The sequence below is a fragment of the Sus scrofa genome, chromosome 15 (genome assembly GCF_000003025.6).
Source record: "Sus scrofa isolate TJ Tabasco breed Duroc chromosome 15, Sscrofa11.1, whole genome shotgun sequence".
NCBI lineage: Eukaryota > Metazoa > Chordata > Mammalia > Artiodactyla > Suidae > Sus > Sus scrofa.
This window is the reverse complement of record NC_010457.5, coordinates 26,960,135-26,982,968: the sequence shown is the minus strand read 5'-3', so window position 1 is coordinate 26,982,968 and position 22,834 is coordinate 26,960,135. Positions and strand designations below refer to the sequence as shown.

The following is a 22,834-nucleotide window of genomic DNA, read 5'->3' as shown; positions in this document are numbered from 1 at the left end:
AAAAAGAAAAAGGAGTTCCAATTGTGGCTCATTGGTAATGAGCCTGACTAGTATCCATGAAGAGGCAGATTCAATTCCTGGTCTTGCTCAGTGGGTCAAGGATCCTGCGTTGCCGTGAGCTGTGGTGTAGATGGCAGATGCAGCTCGGATTCCACATTGCTATGGCTGTGATGTAGGCTGGCAGCTGCAACCCTGATTGGACCCCTAGCCTGGGAACTTCCATATGCCTCAGGTTCAGCCCTGAGAAAAGAAAAAAAAAAAAGGCAAAAAATATAAAAATTTAAAAAGACAAAAAATAGAAAAAGAAAGTGAAGTTAAGAGCAGCCCTGACTGAAGGAAGAAAGTGTTTCTGCACTTGGGTGCCTGTGCAGTCATTAGGCAGATATATTTGATGGAGGACAGCAGGATGGAGAGTCCTACTGTGGAGAGTCTCTGAGTTTAAACTGTAGAGGGCACCTCTCTTAGGTGCCTTAACACGTCCTCTCATTGATCCACACAGACGTTTGTTGAGGGAGCTGTGATGCTTCCCAGTCTCCGTGAGGAAACCATCTCCCTGGGGTTGACCAGCTTCCCTCAGACCCCACAGCCAGTGTGAAATCGAGGGAAGCCTCAGGTCCAGTGCTGGAACCAAGTCTTTGCTGGTTCCACTGAATTAAAATGGTGGCAGCTGAAATGAGGACATTATAACAGGGAGGATTGGGTGGCTGGTCGTCAGTCTCTAGAAGGTTCCCTTCACGGAGGTGGCAGAGCTCCACCCAATATGTTGTGCAGTAGGAATGTTTCCCGTGAGAAAGCCTGGTGCCCAAGTCTTAGCTCTTTTTAGGAACTGAACACCAATTCCTATATATCTAAAATAATTGAGTCCAAAGGGGAAAGAAGGGGGAGGGATAAATTGGGAGTTTGGGATTAACATAAGCATGCTACTGTATATAAAATAGATAAGCAACAAGGACCTACGGTATAGTACAGGGAACTCTACTCACTATCCTGTAATAACATATATGGGAGAAGAATCGGGGAGTTCCTGTTGTGGCTTAGCAGGTTAAGGACCTGACATAGTCTCTATGAGCATACAGGTTCAATCCCTGGCCTTGCTCAGTGGGTTAAGGATCTGGCATTGCTGCAAGGTGTGGTATAAGTCACAGATGTGGCTTGGATCCATGACTGTGGTATGGGTGGGCAGCTGCAGCTCTGACTCAACCCCTAGTCTGGGAACTTCCATATGCTGCAAGTGTGGGCCTAAAGAGACCAAAAAAAAAAAAAAAAAAATCTGAAAAGAAAATATATATTTATAACTGAATCCTTTGCTGTGCACCTGAAACTAACACAGCATGGTAAATCAACTATACTTCAATGAAAGAATTTGAGAAATGAATGTGGATGGGCTGGAAGTTTGGGCTTGGTAGATGCTAACTATTGCATTTAGAATGGATAATCAATGAGGTCCTGCTGTACAGCACAGGAAACTATATCAGTCTCTTGTAATGGAACATAATGGAAGATAATATGAGAAAGAGAATGTATACATATTTGTATGACTGAGTCACTTTGTTGTACAACAGAAATTGACAGAACATTGTAAATCAACTATAATAAAAATTGAAAATATAAAGATAACACATTATATAAATATTATTATATAATATTATCTATAACTACATATTATGTAATATAATTTTATATCATATTATATAATTATATATAATGTCTAATTACGTATAATATATAATATATAAAATAAGTCCAGGAGCTGGATACCTGTGATTTTCCTACTGTCTCTGCAGGTTTCTTCTCATTCATTTTCATGGGTCCTCACTCTTGACCCAACACCATAGAGAATTACTTTCTGTCCCAATATCCAACTCTCTGTGTAGTTTAGAGCCCACTCAGCATCCTCCTGACATACGACAAAAATATAAGCCAAGAATTGTTAGGATTTCAGTCTTGAAAGTAAGATGAAATTTCTCTCTGATAGGCAGGAAGCTTCTCAAGAATCAGCCTGGCACATGTTGGTTATTCTACAAATATACATGTGATTGGACCACAGCTCACACTACAACATTGAACTCTCTTTTCTAGCCATGCAGCCTGTTCAAGGTGTTTACCCCCTGCAAGCCTCACGTTTCTTGTTTGTAAACAAGACTAATGATTTCTGCCACTTCAAAAATGACTGTGGAAGCATATTCTATAATTCATGTAAAAACCCTCAACCTGGGACTGGTGCCTGGGAAACAATCAACAGGCAGTGCTTGCTCTCCTGAATAGTCAATGGAATATTTTCATGCATGCTTTTCCCTTTCATATTTTGCAGAGGTTTCTGCTGTTTTTGAGGCTGGCACTTCGGTGACTTATGTGTTTCAAGAACCCTATCCAGTCACCAAGAACCTAAGCCTCTCCTCCTCGGCCATTTATGTGGATGCAGCTCCATCCAGAGAAAACATTGCGTTGAGCTTTGTGACAGCCCAGGTTCCTGGTCTCTTGCTCTATGTCAATTCTTCTTCTCAGGACTCCTTGGCTGTCCTGATCTGCAAGAATGGTGAGTACTGAGGACACGAAGCATGAGGGCATGGCATCCTGGGCTGGAGGGCATGCCCTCAGAACTTTGCATGATTCCAGCCTAAATGCTGTTGCACCTGGGCAGCTCCCTTTCACAGCTCCAGCCCAACCTCTGATTATGCTTTACCTTCATGAGTTGCAGTCAGTACTTGGGACCAGTGTGGATTCATGCTGAAGTCTCAAATGCATTGATTTTAGTTTGCCTCAACCGTGTAGCTGTAATTCTTCATTATTTATTCTGGACTGGAATCCATTAAGGGTAAAGAATAATCATAAGCATATCTGGGTTTCAGAAGGACACGTGTCACATGTATCCTGTGGTCTTTGCTGCAACTTCCTTTGCCAAGGGGAGTTGAGACAGCTGGGAGGTGTGCAGGCTGTTAAGAGGAGCTGATCGCCCAGGTCTTAGAAGCCCTATTATGTGAGTCATAGCCTTGCAGAATAGGAGACTTGCTGTGAGATGCAGATTTAGGGAAGGCTGTGGACAGAATGAAATAGGTGATGATTGGAATGATAAAGGGGCTAGAACCCGAATTGTAAGAGAAAGGTTAAAGGGTCTCGGTTTTGATGGCTCTTAGAAAAATCCAGGTTTTCTCTTTGCATGGCTGAACCCCACGCTGCAGTGAGGACTGTTTATGGAGTCATGGCCAAAGTCACTGTGAGGTCTAAATCCTAAGGAACTGTGAGAACAGGCAAAGGGGGCAAAGGTGTGGCCAAACCTGTAGTATGGTCACAAAGTATGCTTTCCTTTGAAAGCAACAAGAATACCTTTTCTCCTCTTGCAGTTTGCTAAATAATGAAATGAGTTTGGGCTTTTGAACCAGCCCTGCCAGGACAGGCCATGATGGGGTGGATAAGAAGTCTGTACACAGCACACACTGGGCCCGGCTCTAAACTTGACACAGAACCTCTAGTCATTGCTCTTGCTCTGCTTTCTCTTGGGTTTATTCCTCTTTATGTCATCTTGCTTTCCAACTGTCTATGACATGGAAAATTAAGAATGATGTGTGGGCTTCAAGCAAGGACCAAAACTGGTGGACCAGATAGAGTTCCCTAGTGGCTCAGTAGGTTAAGGATTCGGCATTGTCACTGCTGTGGTGCTGGTTCAATCTCCGGCCAGGGAACTTTGCATACTGCAGGTTCAGACCAAAAAAACAACCAAACAAAAACAAAAACAAAAACAAAATAAAAACAAAAACCTAACTTGTAGACCTATGTGTTTAATCAGGCTTGGTTTACAATAATAAAAATGGATATCTCTAAAGGACTCATTCTTTCTAAAAGCAACATGGAAAGAAAGGAACGAGGAGAGAAGGAACAGAGAGACAAGGTTAATGAATAGTTATCCAAGATGATCTGGTCTTGAAAGACTCTAAGTGAAAAGGAAAACACTATGGGTTTTGAGACCTCTTTTTTTATCAACAGAGCCTTGCATGATTAGGATCATTATAGCAACATGTCAGTGCTTAAACCTTGCCCCTTTAGTGTCTCTGTAAGGTGGACGAGGCTGGCTGAGGACACAGGGCATGGATTAATAACTGAGTAATGTTGACCTGCCAGCTACTTCATGACACATCTGGGACCAGAAGCCAAGTCTGCTGATAAACAGCCCTTTGGGCTTTCCTCTTAACTGGTTTACCCTGCTCTGATGTGGTTGGACTCTAGTCAGATAATTAATTACAGAGCCCTGAGATGCAAAGCATCATTTGGGTTTGGTTCCGCAGATACCTGTGTACCTGCAGAATCATGCCTATGGATACAGACAATGCATAACTAATACAACTGTATCAGATTACATATATATTACTCCATATATTCTATTTTTTTGGCCATACCCACAGCATGTGGAAGTTCCTAGGCCAGGGATTGAACCCAAACCACAGCAGTGTAAACGCTGACTCCTTAACCTCTAGGCCACCAGGAAACTCCATATATCCTATTATGATATATATATATATAGTAAACTCTGTGCTGGACACTATTCCAAAGAATGTACACACTACTTCATCCTCACACTAATCCTGTGTTATTAGTGGTATTAATATAGCCAGTATCTTATAGCTGTAGAATGGAAAGCATATAGATAGACATTAAATCACTTGTTTAAAATCCCACAGCAAGTAAGAAGAGCTGGGGTTCAACCCTCCCTCCCCAAGTCTCCTAGAGGTTTTCTTAAACACAAGGGCTAAACTAAGAATGGCATTTAGTTTTCAAAAGACATCTTATTTGAAATAAATTTATTTAATTGGTAAAGCATTCTTTTTTATTGAAGTAGGGTTGATTTACAATGCCGTGTTAATGTCAGGTGTAGAGCAAAATGATTCAGTTACACATACATTTATATATATATATATATATATATATATATATATATATATACAGATTCTTCTCCCTTGCAGGTTATTACAAAATATTGAGTAGAGCATCCTTTGATCTCCAGTAGGGCCTTGTTGGTTGGGAAGGCATTCTTGAATTCTGCTATCCTCTTCTTTTCCTATACTCTAAAGCCTCACTCCACTGAAAGCCGCCTCTGCCCCATAGGTCTTTTCCATTTTTTTTTAAGTCAGAGTTTTTTCTTTATTGTTTTTGTGTACTTACCTCATTTTCTTTTATTTTTTTCATTTAAAGTATAGTTGATTTACAATTTTGTGCCAATTTCTGCTGTACAACAAAGTGACCCAGTCATACATATACATATACATTCTTTTTTTCCATATTATCTTCCATCACATTCTATCCCAGGAGATTGGATATAGTTCCCTGTGCTGTACAGTAGGACCTCATTGCTTATCCATTCTAAACGTAATAGTTTGCATCTACCAACCCCAAACTCCCAGTCCATTACAATACTATTCACAGTAGCCAAGACATGGAAACAACTGAAATGTCCATTGACAGATAAATGGATTAAGAAGATGTGGTGCATGTATGCAATGGAATACTACTCAGCCATAAAAATAATGCCACTTGCAGCAACATGGTTGCAACTGAAGATTCTCATACTAAGTGAAGCAAGTCAGAAAGACAAGTACCATATGACATCACTTATATGTGGAATCTAAAATATGGCACAAATGAACCTGTCTACAAAATAGAAACAGACTCAGAGACATGGAGAACAGACTTTGCTGGGATGGGAGTTCCATGTTTTAAACCCTGGCTAAATGCAGTCGGCAAGAAGATACATGCACCTTGCTTATTTGATTAAGCTTAGATCTCAGGACTGGTGTAGAGATACAGGCCTTGCAGCTCAGTCTAATAATGGGGCAAGGTCATCCAAGCCCTGGTTAGTAGGGAAGTGCTCCCACCCCAACTCAACCCCAGAGATCAGTTTTCCTTCCCGCCACCACACTCTGATTGCTCTAGGGGACCCTTGTTGCAGTAGGTAGTGCTGGAGGAATCAATGATTTAGAGTCCCTGACATTTCCTGCCATCTTTCTACTACAGAGATACAATGAATATATGTACTCATTCACTAGCTCTTTCATTGATTCTCTGGGTTGTTACTAGCCCCATGGCGTCATATCAGGAACTGGAACCATGGAGACCAACCAAGGGAAGGAGGAAACAGGATACGATACTGTCTAAATACAACAAGGAAACAGAGGGACTCAAACACTACCTTAAACTTTTTGAAAGCTAATCTAGATGCATGAGTAAGTCAAGTTTCCTGGTTTCTCAAGCAGTCTAACTAGAAGTGAGATTTCATCTACCTTGAAGGATGGATCTCCTAGGAATTTAGAGATTATAACAGTAGAGTAAAATACCCTTTGCGATAGTGAATTCCTTGCAGTCAGAGGTCTTTAGATAATAAGTAAATGATGATTTGTTAGGGAAACTTTAAGAGTTCCAGCAGTGGATGGCAGGGAAAAATAACTAGTTTCTTGCCAAATCTTAGATTTTGTGATGCTCTATCCCCTTCCTGTGTAGTCTTACACAAATATTTCTTTCTGCTAGGGCTTCACTTGCAAGCCTGGAAATGCTTCTATGAGGAGTTAAGAAGCAATGTTCTTACAACTTGTTCCCAGTATGTTTACAGAGTGAGGCCACTGTCCTAAAAACCAGTGAAAAATATGGGGGGCACTGTACACTGTAAGAAGCTAGAACTATTTTAATACAACTGTGATATATTTCAGGGAAAAATAACTTCTGAAAATATTAGTGAAATTAAAGAATACCTAAAGATTAATATGTATATTAATGTATTAGGAGGACAAAGATAGCAAAGGATTAACTTGGGAAAGTCTCTTGAAGAGGTTTTATAATAAATTGATTCACATTTCTCTGAGCTGGAGTGAAGACTTCTTTTAGTACAGGTTTCTCAACCTGTCTTTGATTGTAGACAACTTTGGGAATCTGAATCGGGTAGAAATAAATTACAAGAGAGGGTCATTCTTTTTTTTTTATTTATTTATTTTTGTCTTTTTAAGGCCACACACATGGCATATGGAGATTCCCAGGCTAGGGGTCGAATCAGAGCTGCTGCTGGCCTACACCACAGCTCACGGCAATGCCAGATCCTTAGCCACTGAGTGAGGTCAGGGATGGAACATGAGTCCTCATGGAAGTCGGGTTTGTTCGTTAACCACTGAGCCACAACAGGAACTCCTAGAGGTCATTCTTAAAAGAAGTTTTTTTTTGTCCTCCCCAAGAGGAAGGAAATGCCCAGGGCCCCATCATACCATCTCAGCATTCTGGGGCAAGAAGCCAGAGTGTGGAGACAGGTGGATGAACTGTGTAGATACCGAACAAAATTCTTAGCTCCAAGTGTAAGCTGATTTAGTAAGGTCATCCAGCCCAGAAGAGAAAGAGCCATGTGATTCAAATCCATGTTTATAAGTCTCTCCCTGGCAGGGTTTGATCTGGCAGCTTTGGAATTCTTCTTTGTCTTTTAGCATTGTTCTTGAATTTTCTCCAACTAAAGACATTCAGGTTAAGCTGCTGCTGTCCTTTCAAATGAAAACAGATTCTTTCTAAAGGAAGAAAAGGGAGTTCCGCTTGTAGCTTAGTAGTAAGGAACCCAACTAATATTCATGAGTACACAGGTTCAATCCCTGGCCTTGCTCAGTGGGTTAAGGATCTGGCATTGCTGTGAGCTGTGGTGTAGGTTGCAGACATGGCTTGGATCATGTGGCCGTGGTGTAGGCCAGTAGCTGTAGCTCTGATTCGACCCCTAGCCTGGGAACTTCCATATGCCACAGATGCAGCCCGAAAAAGCAAAAAGTAAAAAAAGAAAGAATGAAAGAAAAATAAATAAAGAAAAGGATTTTAGTTTCTGTGATGGAAGAACCAAGGCAGAAAAGGAGGCATTTGAGATCATAGGGTCCTTAGAAAAGAGAAGGTAGTTGTATTGTTGTACTTCCATAATCCAGGGATTAGGATCACAGGCAAGTTCTCAGGGCATGGCAATTGGAGAAAGGCCTTTGAAGGAGGAAAAGTGTCCAGAGAAGGAGATGAGACTGTTCACAGTCTTTTACCAATTGATGCCTCTGCCTTCCCCACCGCACAGAGAGCTCTCCCCTGCTTGGCAGTGGACAAAGATTCACAGGGCATCTTCCATGTGGTGGGCCCTGTGTCGTGTACCCAAAAGAAAGAGATGGACAGAATCCTGTTGTGCCTTTAAGGAATCTAGTTTGGGGACAGAGATAACAAATGAGGGCCACAGTGCAGCATCCATGCTAACATACAGGTCTGTCCTATGTAGAGTGAGCAAGTCTTTCCAGAGGGAGGGTCAGAAAAGTCTTCATAGGGAGTTCCTGTGTGGCTCAGAAGAAATGAATCCAATAATCTCCATGAGGATGCAGGTTTGATCCTGAGCCTCACTCTGTAGGTTAAGGATCTGGCTTTGCCGTGAGCTGTGATGTAGGTCGAAGATGTGGCTCAGACCCAGTGTTTCTGTAGCTGTGGTGTAGGCTGGCAGCTGTAGCTCTGATTTGACCCCTAGCCTGGGAACTTGCATATACTGCTGGTGCAACCCTAAAAAGACAAAAAAAAAAAAAAAAAAAAAAAAGGCTTCATGGAGAGAGGGACCCTTAAATAGGTATGTGAAAGAGAAATCAGAGTTCTCTCTACAGATGTTTTATATATCTATGTATTTATATAGATATATAGTATTTTTAATTTAAATGTAATTGGCTTACAATGTTGTGCCAATTTCTGCTGTACAGCACAGTGATCCAGTCATACATAAATATACATTCCCTTTCTTATACTATCTTCCTCTTGTTCTATCCCAAGAGATTAGATATGGTTCCCTGTGCTGTACAGTAGGTCCTTGTGGTTTACTAATTCTATACATAACAGCTTACATCTCCTAACTCCAAACTTTCAGTCCATCCTCCTCCAACTCCTTCTCCATGTCTGTTGAGTCTGTGTCTCTTCTGTAGATAGGCTCATTCATGCCATATTTTAGATTCCACATGTAGGCAATACTGTATGATATTTGTCTTTCTCTTTCTGACTTACTTCACTTAGTATGATAATCTGTAGTTGCGTCCATGTTGCTACAAATTATGTATTTCAAGTAAAATGTTGTTTCTTTGATTGTTCCTCATTTTTTCTGGTGTATTCCCATTGCATATGGAATATGTATTTTTTTTTAACCAATCAATTCCCTTTTCTACTCTTTCATCCTCTGTCCTTCTTGTCTCCTTGATGGTAGAAATGAGAAAAAAAATTAAATTTAGAATGTGTGATAATTTTAAGGCCATCAATCAATGGTGAAATGACTTGGGTACAAAATCCAAACAGGATTCCCAGGTCACCTTCCCTCTGAAGCTGCTCAGCTGCCTTCCAGCACTGAGTGGTGTGTCTGTCTTTGCTTCAGCACTTTCTTCTTATCAATTTTTTTTCTTTTTTACCATATACATTCATAAGATGCACTGTCTGCATCTGTGATTGCACACGCCTTGGAGGGAATAATGATGAGCCCAGACACTTCACCTTTGGAACAGACTGACTGTAGCGAGATGGGGATGAAGAGGGACCCAGGGAGTGTCTGCAAAGCACAGTCCTCAGCAGCTGTGAGCCGGGGCTGGCTTGATCCAAGCAGGCCCCTGCCATGGCTGCTTCCTCAGGTAGATCCTCAAAATTTCATGCTGTCTCGTCATCTGACTCTGGTATATCTTCCTCAGAGCCACAGGAATCCTGCTATGTAGCCTGAGAAAAGTGTGTCTCAGAAGGCTTGTCTCCTTGGTCTTAGCTCCAATCACATTCATCTCTGGGATCATGTCAAGCATCACTTTGCTGCTTTGAATTTCAAATTCCTAGGACCAGCACCCAGACTTTGGATTGGTTCATTACCTCCATTTCTGAGCTTTCCAATCATCTCTTACTTAGGGTTTTCAAGTCCTGCTGGACTTCTACCCTCCACTCCACAATAAGATGACCTTGAGAAGTCACTTCTCCCTCTAGGAGAAGGATAATGATATGGGCTGGAGCCAATGGCATCTCCAGTATCATCATTCAGTGAGTCCCTTGTGCCCAGGGTGCCCTAAGTGGAGAAATGGAGGCATGAGCATAAAACCAGATCTTGGTCATTGTTCTTATTTCTCTGCTCCTTGTTGTGGTGGGTCCATTCCTTTGTGGTTTGCTCATTTGTCCTTGAAGATTACTATGGGACTGAATCATGTCCCCACAGAACGCATACATTAAAGCCCTAACTCTATGGTGTCTCTATTTGAGTAAGAAGGTAATGCGGTTCAATGAGGTCCTAAGGGGGAGCCTTGATCTGATAGGGTTAGTGCCCTTTAAAAGGAGACACCAGAGCTTTCTCTTTCTCTCTTTCTTTCTCTCTGTCTCTTTGTTTCTCTCTGTCTGCCTCTGACATGTAGAAGTATAGTGAGATAATGGTCATCTGCAAGCTCGGAGAAGACTCCTCACCAGAGACTGAATTGGCCAGTCCCTCAGTTTTGCTGGCCCCCACAACTGTGAGAAAATAAAGTTCTGTTGTTTGGGCCACCCAGTCTATAGTGCTGTGTTATAGCAGCTCATTCAAGCTGAGACAAACATCAAATGAGATGGTGCAGGAGGATGTGCTTGGTAGCCCATGAAGTAGAACACAGAGTGTATTTTCTTGTTGATGATAATAAAACAATGTGAATCATCTGCAAGCTCGGGTGATCAGAACATGCACATGAAGAACGGGGTTCAGAATAACCAGGATGGAATCTGCAAGCCCAGAGGACATGAGCGTAGCCCATTCCTTAGAGGCAGAGCATCTGATGAGTGGGATGTTCCACTGAGGAAGGAGAGAGGAGACATAGGTGCCTGCCCTGCACATGAGCTGCTGTCACCAGGCACAGGCAGCAGTTTTTGATGTTCAACATCGCGGCATCAAATAAATCTTTAAGAAAAGCTTTCTTAAATACCCTCCAAACCAGACCTTTGGGAAACTTGTCTGATGTTTCTAACAGAAAGACAGAGAGGGAGAGAGGAAAAATGAAGACCAGGAATATGAACAGAAGTGATGAAGATTTGAAGAAATCTCCTCCCTGCAAAGCCAGGCCCAGGAGGACATAGCTGGGAGCTAGGGAGACAAAGTTAAGCATGCAGGAATCTCTACCCTTAACACCCGCCCCCATCCCGCTGATCCAGCATCAGGGATCCAAGCACATGCCCGCATCAAGGAGGCCAAAATAGTGGGAACAGTCGATGGCTACTGAGTCGGTGTTCTGAGCCCCTGAATGAAGGGCAGTAATCAAAGACTGGTGTGGAAACAAGGCAAACAAAAATAACAGGATGTAGTTCAATCTTGATCATCTACTAAATACCTGCCATATTCATTGGCCAGGGGAGCCAGAACAAAACCTTACAAATTGGGTGGTTCAGCCTAGAGAAATATGTATTCTCACCATTCTGGAGACTGAACATCTGAGAGCAGTGTGCCAACAGGGCTCGGTGTTTGGTGGGAATCCTCCCCTTCGGCTGGGGATGCCACATTCTCCCTGTGTGACCACATTGTCTTTCCTCAGTGTTCATGTGGAGAGAGAGAGAGACTGGGACAGAGGCGGTGGGGGGGCGACAGAGAGAAAGAAAGATAGAGAGCTGGCAGGGGGAGAGGGAATACAGAGAGAGAGAGGGAGAGACAGAAGCAGAGTCAAAGACAGATTGAGACAGATAAGAGACAGAGACATATACAGACAAATTGAGAGAAAAAGAGAAAGAGAATGATTGAATGCTCTCCAGTATCTGTTCTGAAAAGGGCATTCTTCCTAGTAGATCAGAACTCCACCCTTATAACCCCATTTAACCATAATTACCTTCTTAGAGGCTCTGTCTGCAAATACAGCCCATTTGTCAGGGGTTAGGGCTTCAACATATGTATTTGAGGGAGACACAGATATTGAGTCCCTAATGCCTCTCATGAGCTGAGAGCTGACCTAGGTGCTGAAAATAGGAAAAATGCATAAAGTGTACTTGGGTTCCCAGAGATTCTTGAGGTTAGTTTTCACGTACACTTGATCTTTGTAATGTTGGCATCTAACAGCATATAGTACCAGCACACAGTTGGCCTTGGCATCCTTGGACTGATTTATATGTTTTGGATCTAGTAGGAGAAGAAGGTATATAACCAGGAGGTCTGGAAACACCCTACATACTCCACAAGAAGACCTTATAGGAGTACAGCGGGGACATTTTGGGGAGAGAGGCAGCTCCTTTTGGGGCAGCAAAAAAGACACCTTAATGAGTATGGGCTTGAATATAAATTCCATGGATTGAGTATTAATGTCCTCAAAAACCCTCTTCCTGAGATTCTGGGCTGTTGCCTATAATGCACCTGAGAGGTTGTGGTGTCAGGGCATGGGGCTCCGTGGAGCTGCTGGCTTTGACTTTCCCTTTTGAAGGCCTGGGGCCTCTCACCTTGTACTTCCCCAATTTAGACAACTCTTCAGAATTTTCCAGGAATCTGGCAACTGTTTGTTATTTCAATGATGTCCCTTGCCTTCAATGGCCATGTGTGTCCTGTGAGAATCAAGAGAATGATTTTTATGCTCTTCTGCTTCATTGTTTTGAGAAGAGAAAAGCCCTCCCTGGGAGCCTTGGTTCCTTCATATGTAAATTTGGGATGATGGCAGTGGTCAGGGGTGGCAAGGCAGTCTTGTTGAGAATTAATGCGATCCCCTTTGTAAATGGACTAGAGGGGTGCAGATGAAAGATGTGGGATAAATACAAAGAAGGTTTATTACCCAATGGACCAAAGAACTGGCTGGTGACTGAGCCACCTTGATTTTCTTTATTTCAAAGCTGGGTGGAGTGAATGGGGAGCTGCATGTTTAGCTTTTGGACTAGAACACTAATTAGAAGCTTAAGGATTAACAAAGTAGTTGAAGTCTGAGTGAAGAAAGCTTTGCTCAGAAAAAAAATGCATGTCTGTATTCTTTGACCACTTACCCTTAAATACTTACATCTCAGATGTGGAACAGAGAAAGCAGAAGGGCCAGGCCTAGGACACGTTCAGCACTCTGTGCAGTTAATTACCTTCCGTGCAGCAAGTTGGCCTTGGATTATCATTATTTCTCTTAAAGTTATTGAAAATGTGTTCCACTTTAATAAGGAGCTTAACCTCTTAATGCTTATAAGGGAGGGCCCTGGGAACCAGATTTTCTATCCTCAGGCTGCCCTGGGGGCATGGAGCAGAGGTTCTCAACCTTACGGTCCAGTTTAAACACCGATTGCCACTCACAAGAGCCTGCCCTTGACCTCTTAGCTAGAAAACAGTCAATAGCAGCCTCCTTATGAAGTGCTTCACATGAGCTGAGCTGAGGTCTGGGGCCCTGGTACATGCATGCCTTACATCCTCATGCAGTGCCTATGGAATCAGTGCCAACATAGCCCCATTTTATAGATGAGCATCCTTAGGCTCAGAGAGGTTCTGTGGCTAATTAAAGAAGACACCACTAAACCATGGGGCTGAAATCGAATCCCCCTGGGCTCACTTTTGATCTTGTAAACTCTTGCGCTCTGTACCCTGACCTTTCCTGGTGCTGTGTGCATGACTCTCGTGGAACCTGTGAGTTTCTCCTCTGTGTTTGCTTTAGCCTTTATGGACTGTGTGAGCTGTCACTGCACAGCACCTTGCTTATGAAACTCTGCTTAGAAGGTGGGCCAGATATGGAGATGACCTGGAGATGACCATACTGAGTGAAGTGAGTCGGAGAGAGAAAGACAAACACTATATGAGATCACTTATATGGGGAAGCTTGAAAACCGGGTATTAAAGACAGCTGTTTACAAAAACAGATCCCAGGTGGTCTTGTGGTTAGGATTTGATGCTCTAACAAAAACAAAGATAGACTCACAAACTCAGAAAACAAATTTATGGTTACCAGTGGGGAAATGGGGGGAGGGAAAATAAATTAGGAGTTTGGGGTTAATAGATACACACTACTCTATGTAATATAGATAACCAACAAGGACCTACTATAGAGCAAAGGGAACTATACTCAATTTCTTATAATAACATATAATAGAAAAGAACCTGAAAATGTTTTTTATATGTACATGTAGATAGATAACACATACACAGATGAATATAACATAGATATGTAACAGATGTTTATATATAAAAGTTAGGTGCATGTGTATATATATGTACATGTGTATATAACTGAAATTATATTTAAAGTTATATGTGTGTGTATATGTGTGTGGATATATAACTCAATCACTTTGTTGTACATCTGAAGCTAACATCATTGTAGATTAACTATATGCCAATATTAAAAAATGGTAATAAAAAAAAAGACTTGGCTGGCCAGACAGATATGATGAGGCAAAATAGAAGGTATGCTAAAACCCCACTGGAATATTTAGAAATGTGTTACCAACAAAAGAGGGTGCCAGGTCTCCCTTATGTTTGGCAGCTTGTGTTCTGTTGCAATGAAGCATGCAGGACTGTTAAGTGGGAAGAAGAGCCTCTCTGGGGGTGGGGGGTGTGTGTGTGCCAGTGTCTCTGATACAAGTTGTAGGGTTTCAGCCCCAGCCCTGAGCTCTGAGACCAGCCAGCTTAAATAGAACAGTTCCTCTCTATTGAAATTGTAAGGCAGAGTAGCTCAGGGAGGAGTGCTCCTTTCTCAGAGCAAGTGATTCCAAAATTATTAATAGGGCTCAGCCAATGTTTTTTGGTTCAGAAAAATCACCTGTAACAAAGACATGTTCTTACTTAAACATGGAGGTACACATTTATCGTTGCTGTTCTGAAATGCCCCCACCATGACATAAATAAATTTTTAAAAGATTAAAATTGTAGGGATTCCAGACCTTGGCTTGCTTGTGGTGGTCCTGGTTTGTCTTGGAGGTGATTACTCGCTGAGATGGATCATCCATTCTCATGACTTCAGTCAGTGGTGATGTAGGTTCGTGGTGACATTAAGAGAATTGTCTCAACTGCTTGAAGGGCAATGCCACTTGGCCGTCCCACAGACCCCCTCAAACTCCACAGATCCTAGACCGACTGCACGTTTAATGCCCCCTCTGCACACATAGGCCCACACCATGCAGAACTGATATTCTCTAGCTTGAGCCTTTCTCGGAGAGGGGCTCTGCATTAACCCAAATGCCCAAGTCATAAAGATGCCTCCCCACGCCCTCCTCGGTCTCTCCTCCCCAGAGGCCATCAGTCACCAAGTTTATTCAGTCCCCTCGCAGCACGTTGGATTTGCTTCCTCAGTCTCTTTACCACTGTCCCATTTTTGTGTTCCCACTATGATTACCCGTGTCCTGGCCACCTTAATACCACAATCAGATTATTGCAGAAGTGGTCACATACTTCTTGAAACCTCTAGGCCTATGCTTTTTTTTTTTTTTTTGAAGGCAAGTAATAGATTTATTAAGATAAGACGCTTGTGAGAGATGCAAGTGGGCAGGCAAGGAGGCTCTATAGGCCTGTGGTTTTGAAATTCACTCTCTGTTCTGACCAGAATGATCTTTTTAAAATTCAAATATATTCCTGTCACTCACTTTTTGATGGTTCCCTATTGCCCTTGGGCTAATTTCCAAACTCTTCAAAACTCTATAGATTCTCACTTTCCTGTGAAGTTTATTTTATTTTTTTGATTTTAGGGCCACACCTGAGGCATAGGGGAGTTCTCTGGCCAGGGGTTGAATTGGAGCTATAGCTGTCCCAACGCCAGATTCTTAACCCGCTGAGTGAAGCCAGGGATCAAACCCGAATTCTCACAGACACTCTGTTGGATTATTAACCTGCTGAGCCACAACAGGAACTCCTCCTATGAAGTTTAGATTCTTATGGCCCTCACACCTCACTGCAGCCTTTGCCCATGGTGAGTTGTGTTCAGATCATTGACTGCATCGTGTTCTGTTACCTCTGGGTCTTTGCATATTTCCCCTTTGCTTGAAAGGTTCTTTCCTTTCCCACCTTCATTCCTTCTTTGCTGGCCAACACTTATTTCTTCAAGTCCAGGTTTAATGTCACTTCTGGGAAGCATTCCCGGTTCCCTTGCAGAGACTATGTTAAGTGCGTTCCTAATGGACTTCTGCAGCAGCCTATTATAGAAATTGTCATGACCTTGGTTAACTTCTTGGATCCACTGCTGTGACACTGATTCAAGGACTCAGCACTGCTCTTTCACCATCCGGGACCCACTGCCCACACATGATAAATACCCGACCATAATAGACAACATTTTCCAGGGAAATCGCTTAGGAGCTTTTAGCAACAATGCAGAGCATTTTTTTTTTTTTTTTTTTTTTTTGCCAAAGAGCCTTTTTAGAAGTATATTCTAATGGTTCATTTTTAAAAGAGTCCCCTTTCTTATCTGTGTTGCACTAAAGCACAGTGCTGAGAATCAAGGAGAATAGATGAAATTGAGTAACAACTTTACTTAAAAGCATGAATGAAGCTAAAATGAGAGAAGAACTTTAAGGTGCAGCAGCTAATAAAAATGGATTACTTTTGTCCTCTTATTTCTAATTTTTGCTAGGTATTTTTCCTCTCAAAGTATGTTAAAGGTCTGAGGAAAATATCTTAAAAGGGAAGCAATTTGAAACATAAAATACTGCATTTCAAAAAGATAGAGAGAAAAATATGGTCAAGTCATAGGCTCTATAATGGTCATACTGTTGGTTTTTTTGTTGATCCAGTTGCCTTGGCAAGGTGGGACCGCTAAAAAGACAAATGAGATTAGAGATGAAAGGCCTGTTGGTTCAGTTGAAAGTCAAACAATAAAAATCAAAGAAACAGCACACGGAAATCCCCTGTGAAGGTCCTAATTTCCAGCTCTCTGTAGCAATAACTAAGTAAGCCTGGGTGTCCTGTAACACAGGCCACTGACATTTGTCAGGCTTTTCAATAAATTGGCAGTGAAAGACTAAATCCGTGCAAGGTGGGAGATAAAATTAGCACACAGCCAATGGTACTGGAGAAATAGGCACTGGTTTCATAGCTGAAATATTTTTTTTGATCAAGTAATAATCCCCCCATAATCTCTCTCCAGCTTTAAATAACAGCCAGTCTTTGTGCTGGCAGTTTAATTTTGTTGGCTGCCCTTGTCTTACAAATATATTTAGTGGAGTCTGGAATATCATTTCGTGCTGAAAGCTGAAGGCTTTGTCATGCGGAAGCAAAGGCAATAAATCAAGGACAGAGTGAAAAGGCCTAGAAATGGGCGATTGGAAACTTATTTCCCCAGAGCGGGCGAGCATTCTTCCCCTGCGAATAGTCTATTGCATCAGTCCTGTCCTGTTAAGTGCCTTTGTTGTAATGATCTTGACTTATATCTACATTGCAACCTGGTTGGCACTGCTCCAAAGTGCTTAAGGTCCGTCAGTGGGAAATACCTGCTGAAAACAGCATTGTGAAATTATACAGCTTTGGTTTTCTTTCCTTCTTTTCTTCTGCTCCGCTAAGATCATTCTTCCCAGGAAATTACCCCAGGATGCTCAACTTTAGTCTCTCTTTTTTCATATATACATTCTTTTTTTTTAATATTATCTTTGATCATGGTCTATCCCAAGAGACTGGATATAGCTCCCTGTGCCGTACAGCAGGACTTCATTGCTTATCCATTCTAATGGAATAGTTTGCATCTTCTAACCCCAAACTCCCAGTGCCTCCAATTCCCCCTCCCCTTTCTCCTTGGCAACCACAAGTCTGTTCTCTGTGTCTAGGAGTCTGTTTCTGTTTTGTAGATAGTTTCATTTATGCCACATTTTAGATTCCGCTTATAAGTGATACATCATATGGTGTTTGTCTCTCTCTGACTTACTTTATTTAGTATGATCATCTCTAGGTCCATAATGTTTTTGCAAATGACATTACTTTATTCTTTTTTATGGCTGAGCAGTATTCCATCATGTATATGCACCACATATTCTTAATCCATTCATCTGTCAATGGACATTTAGATCATTTCAATGTCTTGGCTATTGTGAATAGTGCTGCTATGAACATAGGAGCTCATGTATCTTTTAAATTATATAGTTTTGTCCTGATACATGCCCACAAGTGGAAATTGTTGCATCCTATGGAAACTCTATCAAAAACAATACTTAATGGAGATTTCAGTCCATCCACTGGCAAAGGATTGTCCATAGGAAATCAAATCCATCTCAGTGAACTTCTGTTTTCTTAAGACTCCTTTAGCTTAGAAAATATCTGTGGCTTATTGATGGAGCAGTTCTTTAAGACCAGGCACCAGAACAAGGGTGAAGAACAGTAAATGGGAGGGTTTAATCTGGAGGCAAAAGCAGAGTACGTAGTAGAGAATTTGAAAACAATAACCAAAGTAAAAATCAGTCTGCTTTGCAGAATCACCATGCACCTGGCATTCTAGGTGATGTCAGTAATCCAACACTCTCACCCACCTCAGTAGCTCTACCCCTGCCCCAGCCAGGGGTGGTACTGAGCATGGGTCTGCAGAAGTAGCTCAAGTATCAGTCTCTATGCTGGAACGTGTGACAAGGGGAGTTCCTGATGTGGCACACTGGGTTAAGGATCCGGTGTTGTCTTTGCAGTGGCTGGGGTTTGATCCCTGGCCCCAGTGCAGTGGGTTAAGGATCCAATGTTGCCCCAGCTGCAACCTATGCTGCAGTTGCTCATATTCAGCACCTGGCCTGGAAACTTCCATATGCCTCAAGTGTGGCCAAAAAAAAAGGAAAAAGAAAATTTGAGAAGGAAGCAGAGGTAATGGATGTGGGCCCAGCCAAAACCAATGCCTACTCCAAATAAGCCTGGATTTTCAAACCAGGGGGACACTGAGTGTGTCCTAGCCTCCTTCATCCCTTAGCTTCCTCCCGCAGACCCCACTGACAACTCATGACCTCTGGAACTGCTAGGTGATGGCTCCCAGAGATAAGGGCCTGGATGACAATTGCTATGAGCTCAGGACATAGGTGTTCAGTGTTATACTTCTCCCACCATCCCTTCACCTTAGGCTCCAGGAGGTTCTGAATCCAAGCCCTGCCAGCTGCCTCCACTGCTGCAAGCTCGTTCCAGCCCCATCAGCTCTTGTCCACTCAGCTGCCATGACCTCCCCACAGCATCCTCCCCGTCCTGTGACTGTCCCTTCCCACATTGCTCTCAGAGGGACCCTTTCACAGTCTGAAGCTAGTCATGTCATGCCTCTGTCCTAAACTGCAGCGAGTGTCCTTGTCACTCAGAAGGAAATCCTGCTGGCTTCCTGCCAACAGACCCTATACAACCCGACCTCTGACTTTGCCCTCAGCCTTGCACACCTTCTCAATGAGGTCTGGGTCACCGGCCTCCTCACTGTGACTAGAAGATGTCAGCAGACTGATGCCATGCACTTTGCACTAAATTTCTCTCTGCTGCAACCCTCTTTCATGGATGTCACGTGGCTCAGTTTCATTGAGGTCTCTGTAGATGCCATCTTATCTGAGATCCTTCCCCAGCTATGAGGACCCCAGAGAGCAGGATTTATAGGGCCTACCCTGTTCTTCCCTGACTTCCCCTCGGCTCGCTGTTTCCTCATGAACTCATTACCTAGCCTTTTATTCTACACGTATTTATTTGTCTATTGTCTATGATCCAAAGTAGAATGTCGGAGTTCCCTGGTGGCTCAGTGGGTTAAGGACTTGGCATTGTCACTGCTGAGGCGCAGGTTCGATCCCTGCCCTGGGAACTACCACATGCTGTGGGCACTGCCAAAAAAAAAGGGGACTGTAAGCTGTGTCTTTTGCATCTTCAGGATCTAGAATAGAACTCAGCACAATGTAGAAATTCCCTCAATATTAATTGACTGAATGATTGGAAGTTCAGCTTAGCTTTTCCATCAAGTCCTATGAGATCCTCACCATCACCACTTCCTTTTTCCTACTGGTAAATGTTTCCTAATTAATAAAATGGCTAGGGGTCTGTTCAACCTGGCAACTAGAAGTTTATTGGAAATTTTAATCATCTGTCATCCCCAAGCATCATCATCATTTTATTTTTGAAGAACCAGTCCAAAGTCGGTGATGCTGTGAATGGTGCACCTGCATGAAATCCACATTTAGCCCAGGACAGAAGGAAATTTGTACATGAAGTAGCTGTTGGTCAGTGGACTGGATAAGCTGAGATGTGTCTGCGTGATTTATTCCTCGAGCTTCAGGGCTCAATTTGAGACCAGGTTAGGCAATACAAAGTGAAGGGAAAGAAACATGAACAGAGGGAAAGGAACCCTAAGAAGTCAGAACAGCACAAGCACACACACACACAAAAATCAATTGAGAGACAGAGTTAGGGAGGAAAGAAGGTGCATAGGAAATGTGCACCCACCACGCCCCATGCTCCACAGGCTGTCTTAGTAGTGCTGCTCCCCTGGACAGCTGCACAGGTACCACGGCTTCCTTTCTCGAGCTTTCTCTTCCTTGTCCTCCGGCTTTTCCCATACAGGCTCTGCCTCACATCTGAGTTCTCCATATTTAGGGATTTTAGCCTGGGAGGCGAGATGGCATATGCTCTTAAGGCCTTAAAGTAGCATAGCAATTTGATTTGTAAACTGATGGAACTACCCGGAAGGCAGAAGCTTCTCCTCCTTCAAAGAAATGGGCAGATCTGGACAAAGTCATAGATGCTCCAGGAGTTTGCCTTGCACTTTCTTCACTTTCCTCTGCCTTATTACACACCCAGATTCAAGATGTTGTCTACTGTGACATATATACCTACATATGCATATTTATTTGTTCATTTACTTACTTATTTACCCATGGCATGCAGAAGTTCCCAGGCCAGGCACTGAGCCTATGCCAGTAGCAGTGACCCGAGCCACAGTAATGACGAGGTCAGATCCTTAACCCATTGAGCCATCAGGGAACTCCCTCCAGTGACTGTTATTAAACCTTTAGTCCATTTGTTTGGTTATCCAGCAGGTAGGTGTGATTTCAAAGTTGAGGCATGTTTAAAGTCTCTGAATGTCAGGAGGTTTCATCATTATAATCATTGGAATTGTATCCATTTAAAACAAAGATTCTGGTTGGCTTGGGCCCATTTTGTACCCAGGGAGCTTAGGAAACATGACATATTTGTGCCCAGGAATGGCATCTAAGCTGAGGCCCGATTAGTAACCAAGACAACTGGAGCACCTGTCTCCTCTCCCCCTCTGGCTGTGTCCACAGCCCCAGTCCACTGATCAAGGGAGAGGGGGGAAGGAAGGGGAACAAGTAAGAAGGCAAAGAGACACAGAAGGAGGAAAGAGGGGGTGAACAAGCAGGGGGGAAAGGACAGAGAACCAATTACTAAGCAGGGTGCAATTAGGAAAATCCTGTCGTTGGGGGCCTCACATTGCCTGGCTTCCAACTTCAGCCTTTCTAACCCCCTCTTCAATATGGTTACATTATTCCACTAGTTTTCATAAAACAAAAGAGAAACAGAGCTTGGGCTAGATCTCAGCTTATCTGTTTTCCAGCCCATTGGTTTCGTCTTTGCATGCACCTTCATCATTCTCCCACTTGCATTTTCCCTCACTCCAAGGTGTTGTTTCTCAGACATCAGTGGGATTCAGAATCCCCTTCAGGGCTCCTTGAAATACAGATTGATGGGCCCCACTCAGAGCCTTTCTGATTTGTTATGCCCAGGGTAGGGCCCTAATTATTTTGTTAACAAATTCCCAGCTGAGGCTGAATCTGAAGCTCCAGGGACCACCCTTCAAAAACCACTGCCTTAAGGTACCATCTCCAGTCAGACAGCTCCTAAAATGGCTTTATTTAGAAAAGTGAACAATGAAGTAGGTGGATTGGTCCTATGGTTTGAACAGTCCTTCTCCGAAACTTTGGAACTTTGGAGTAGCCGAAGGATCCTTACAGCAGCTGCTAAGTTCTCTAAGTGTGGTCCCTGGACCGGCAATGTCAGCATTGTCTGGGAATTCAGAAATGCACTGTGTCAGCTCTGCCCCAGACCTATTGAATCCCAGTTTCTAGGGATGTTGAGCTTTGAGGCTTAAGAGTGATGCAGTGATTGTGATGTACATGAGGTGCTGGGAACCAGAGGTCGTCCTGCTGAATCCTTGTGGCTGCTCTGTGGCCCCCTGTGGGAAGTCCACAGGGCTCTGGTGGCTGTGCTCTGTTGCTCCAAGTAGGGACCACAGACCAGGTGTATCTTTACCTCCTAGCTCCACCCTGGCCTGCTGGCTCCTGCTCTGGTCCTAGGTTGTCATCACCTGGAAGAGAAACTGTATTAGTCCAATTATCCAGTCCCTTACAACTGATTTTCTGCTTAGCTTTCAATTATGACTTTACCCCTCAGTGGTCCTCAGTGCTAAGCTCTGTAGCCTCAGGGCTCCTCACTTACCATCTTCCTGGCTAATATGGGGTCTCAGAACCTAGCCCACGTGCAGCTTCCCAGCCCCCTTCTCTGCTAAATTGCTGTGGGATGGGGTCTAGATAGCACTGTCCTGGACTGAAAGCCTCTTATTCTCCTGATTTGTGTTTTTCCACAAAGATCCTTCACTTTTCCTCATTATGACATTATCATATTTAACTGTTCCCCTCATTCTTTGAGACTAGGATTATGGGCAATTTTATGCAGTCTATTAAACAAATAATTATACTCATATTATTGTGTATTTATGAAACACAAATCATCTGAAGAAGTAACCTGACTACTTATGTATGAATTGTTCGTGGAGAAGCATTTTGTGATGAGCAACCCCTTTCTGACCAGATGTATTATTGCCATTTTTGTTAAGTATTTCTGCATCCTTTAGAAATTATTTAGTCTTTTCTTTAAATTAGAAAGAGAGAGAGAAGGAAGGAAGGAAGGAAAAGGGAAAGAAAGAAAGAAAAAGAAAGGAAGGAAGAAGAGATGGGAGGGAGGAAAGGA

General features: G+C 42.9%; 1 protein-coding gene across 1 annotated transcript in view; it reads left to right on the top strand.

Moving 5' to 3' along the window:
* CNTNAP5 (contactin associated protein like 5) overlaps nucleotides 1–22,834 on the top strand; it is an 865,036-nt gene that overhangs the window by 757,372 nt on the left and 84,830 nt on the right. Inside the window, 1 exon segment of the mRNA XM_021075830.1 lies at nucleotides 2,312–2,536. Coding sequence (XP_020931489.1) covers nucleotides 2,312–2,536 — 225 coding nt within the window.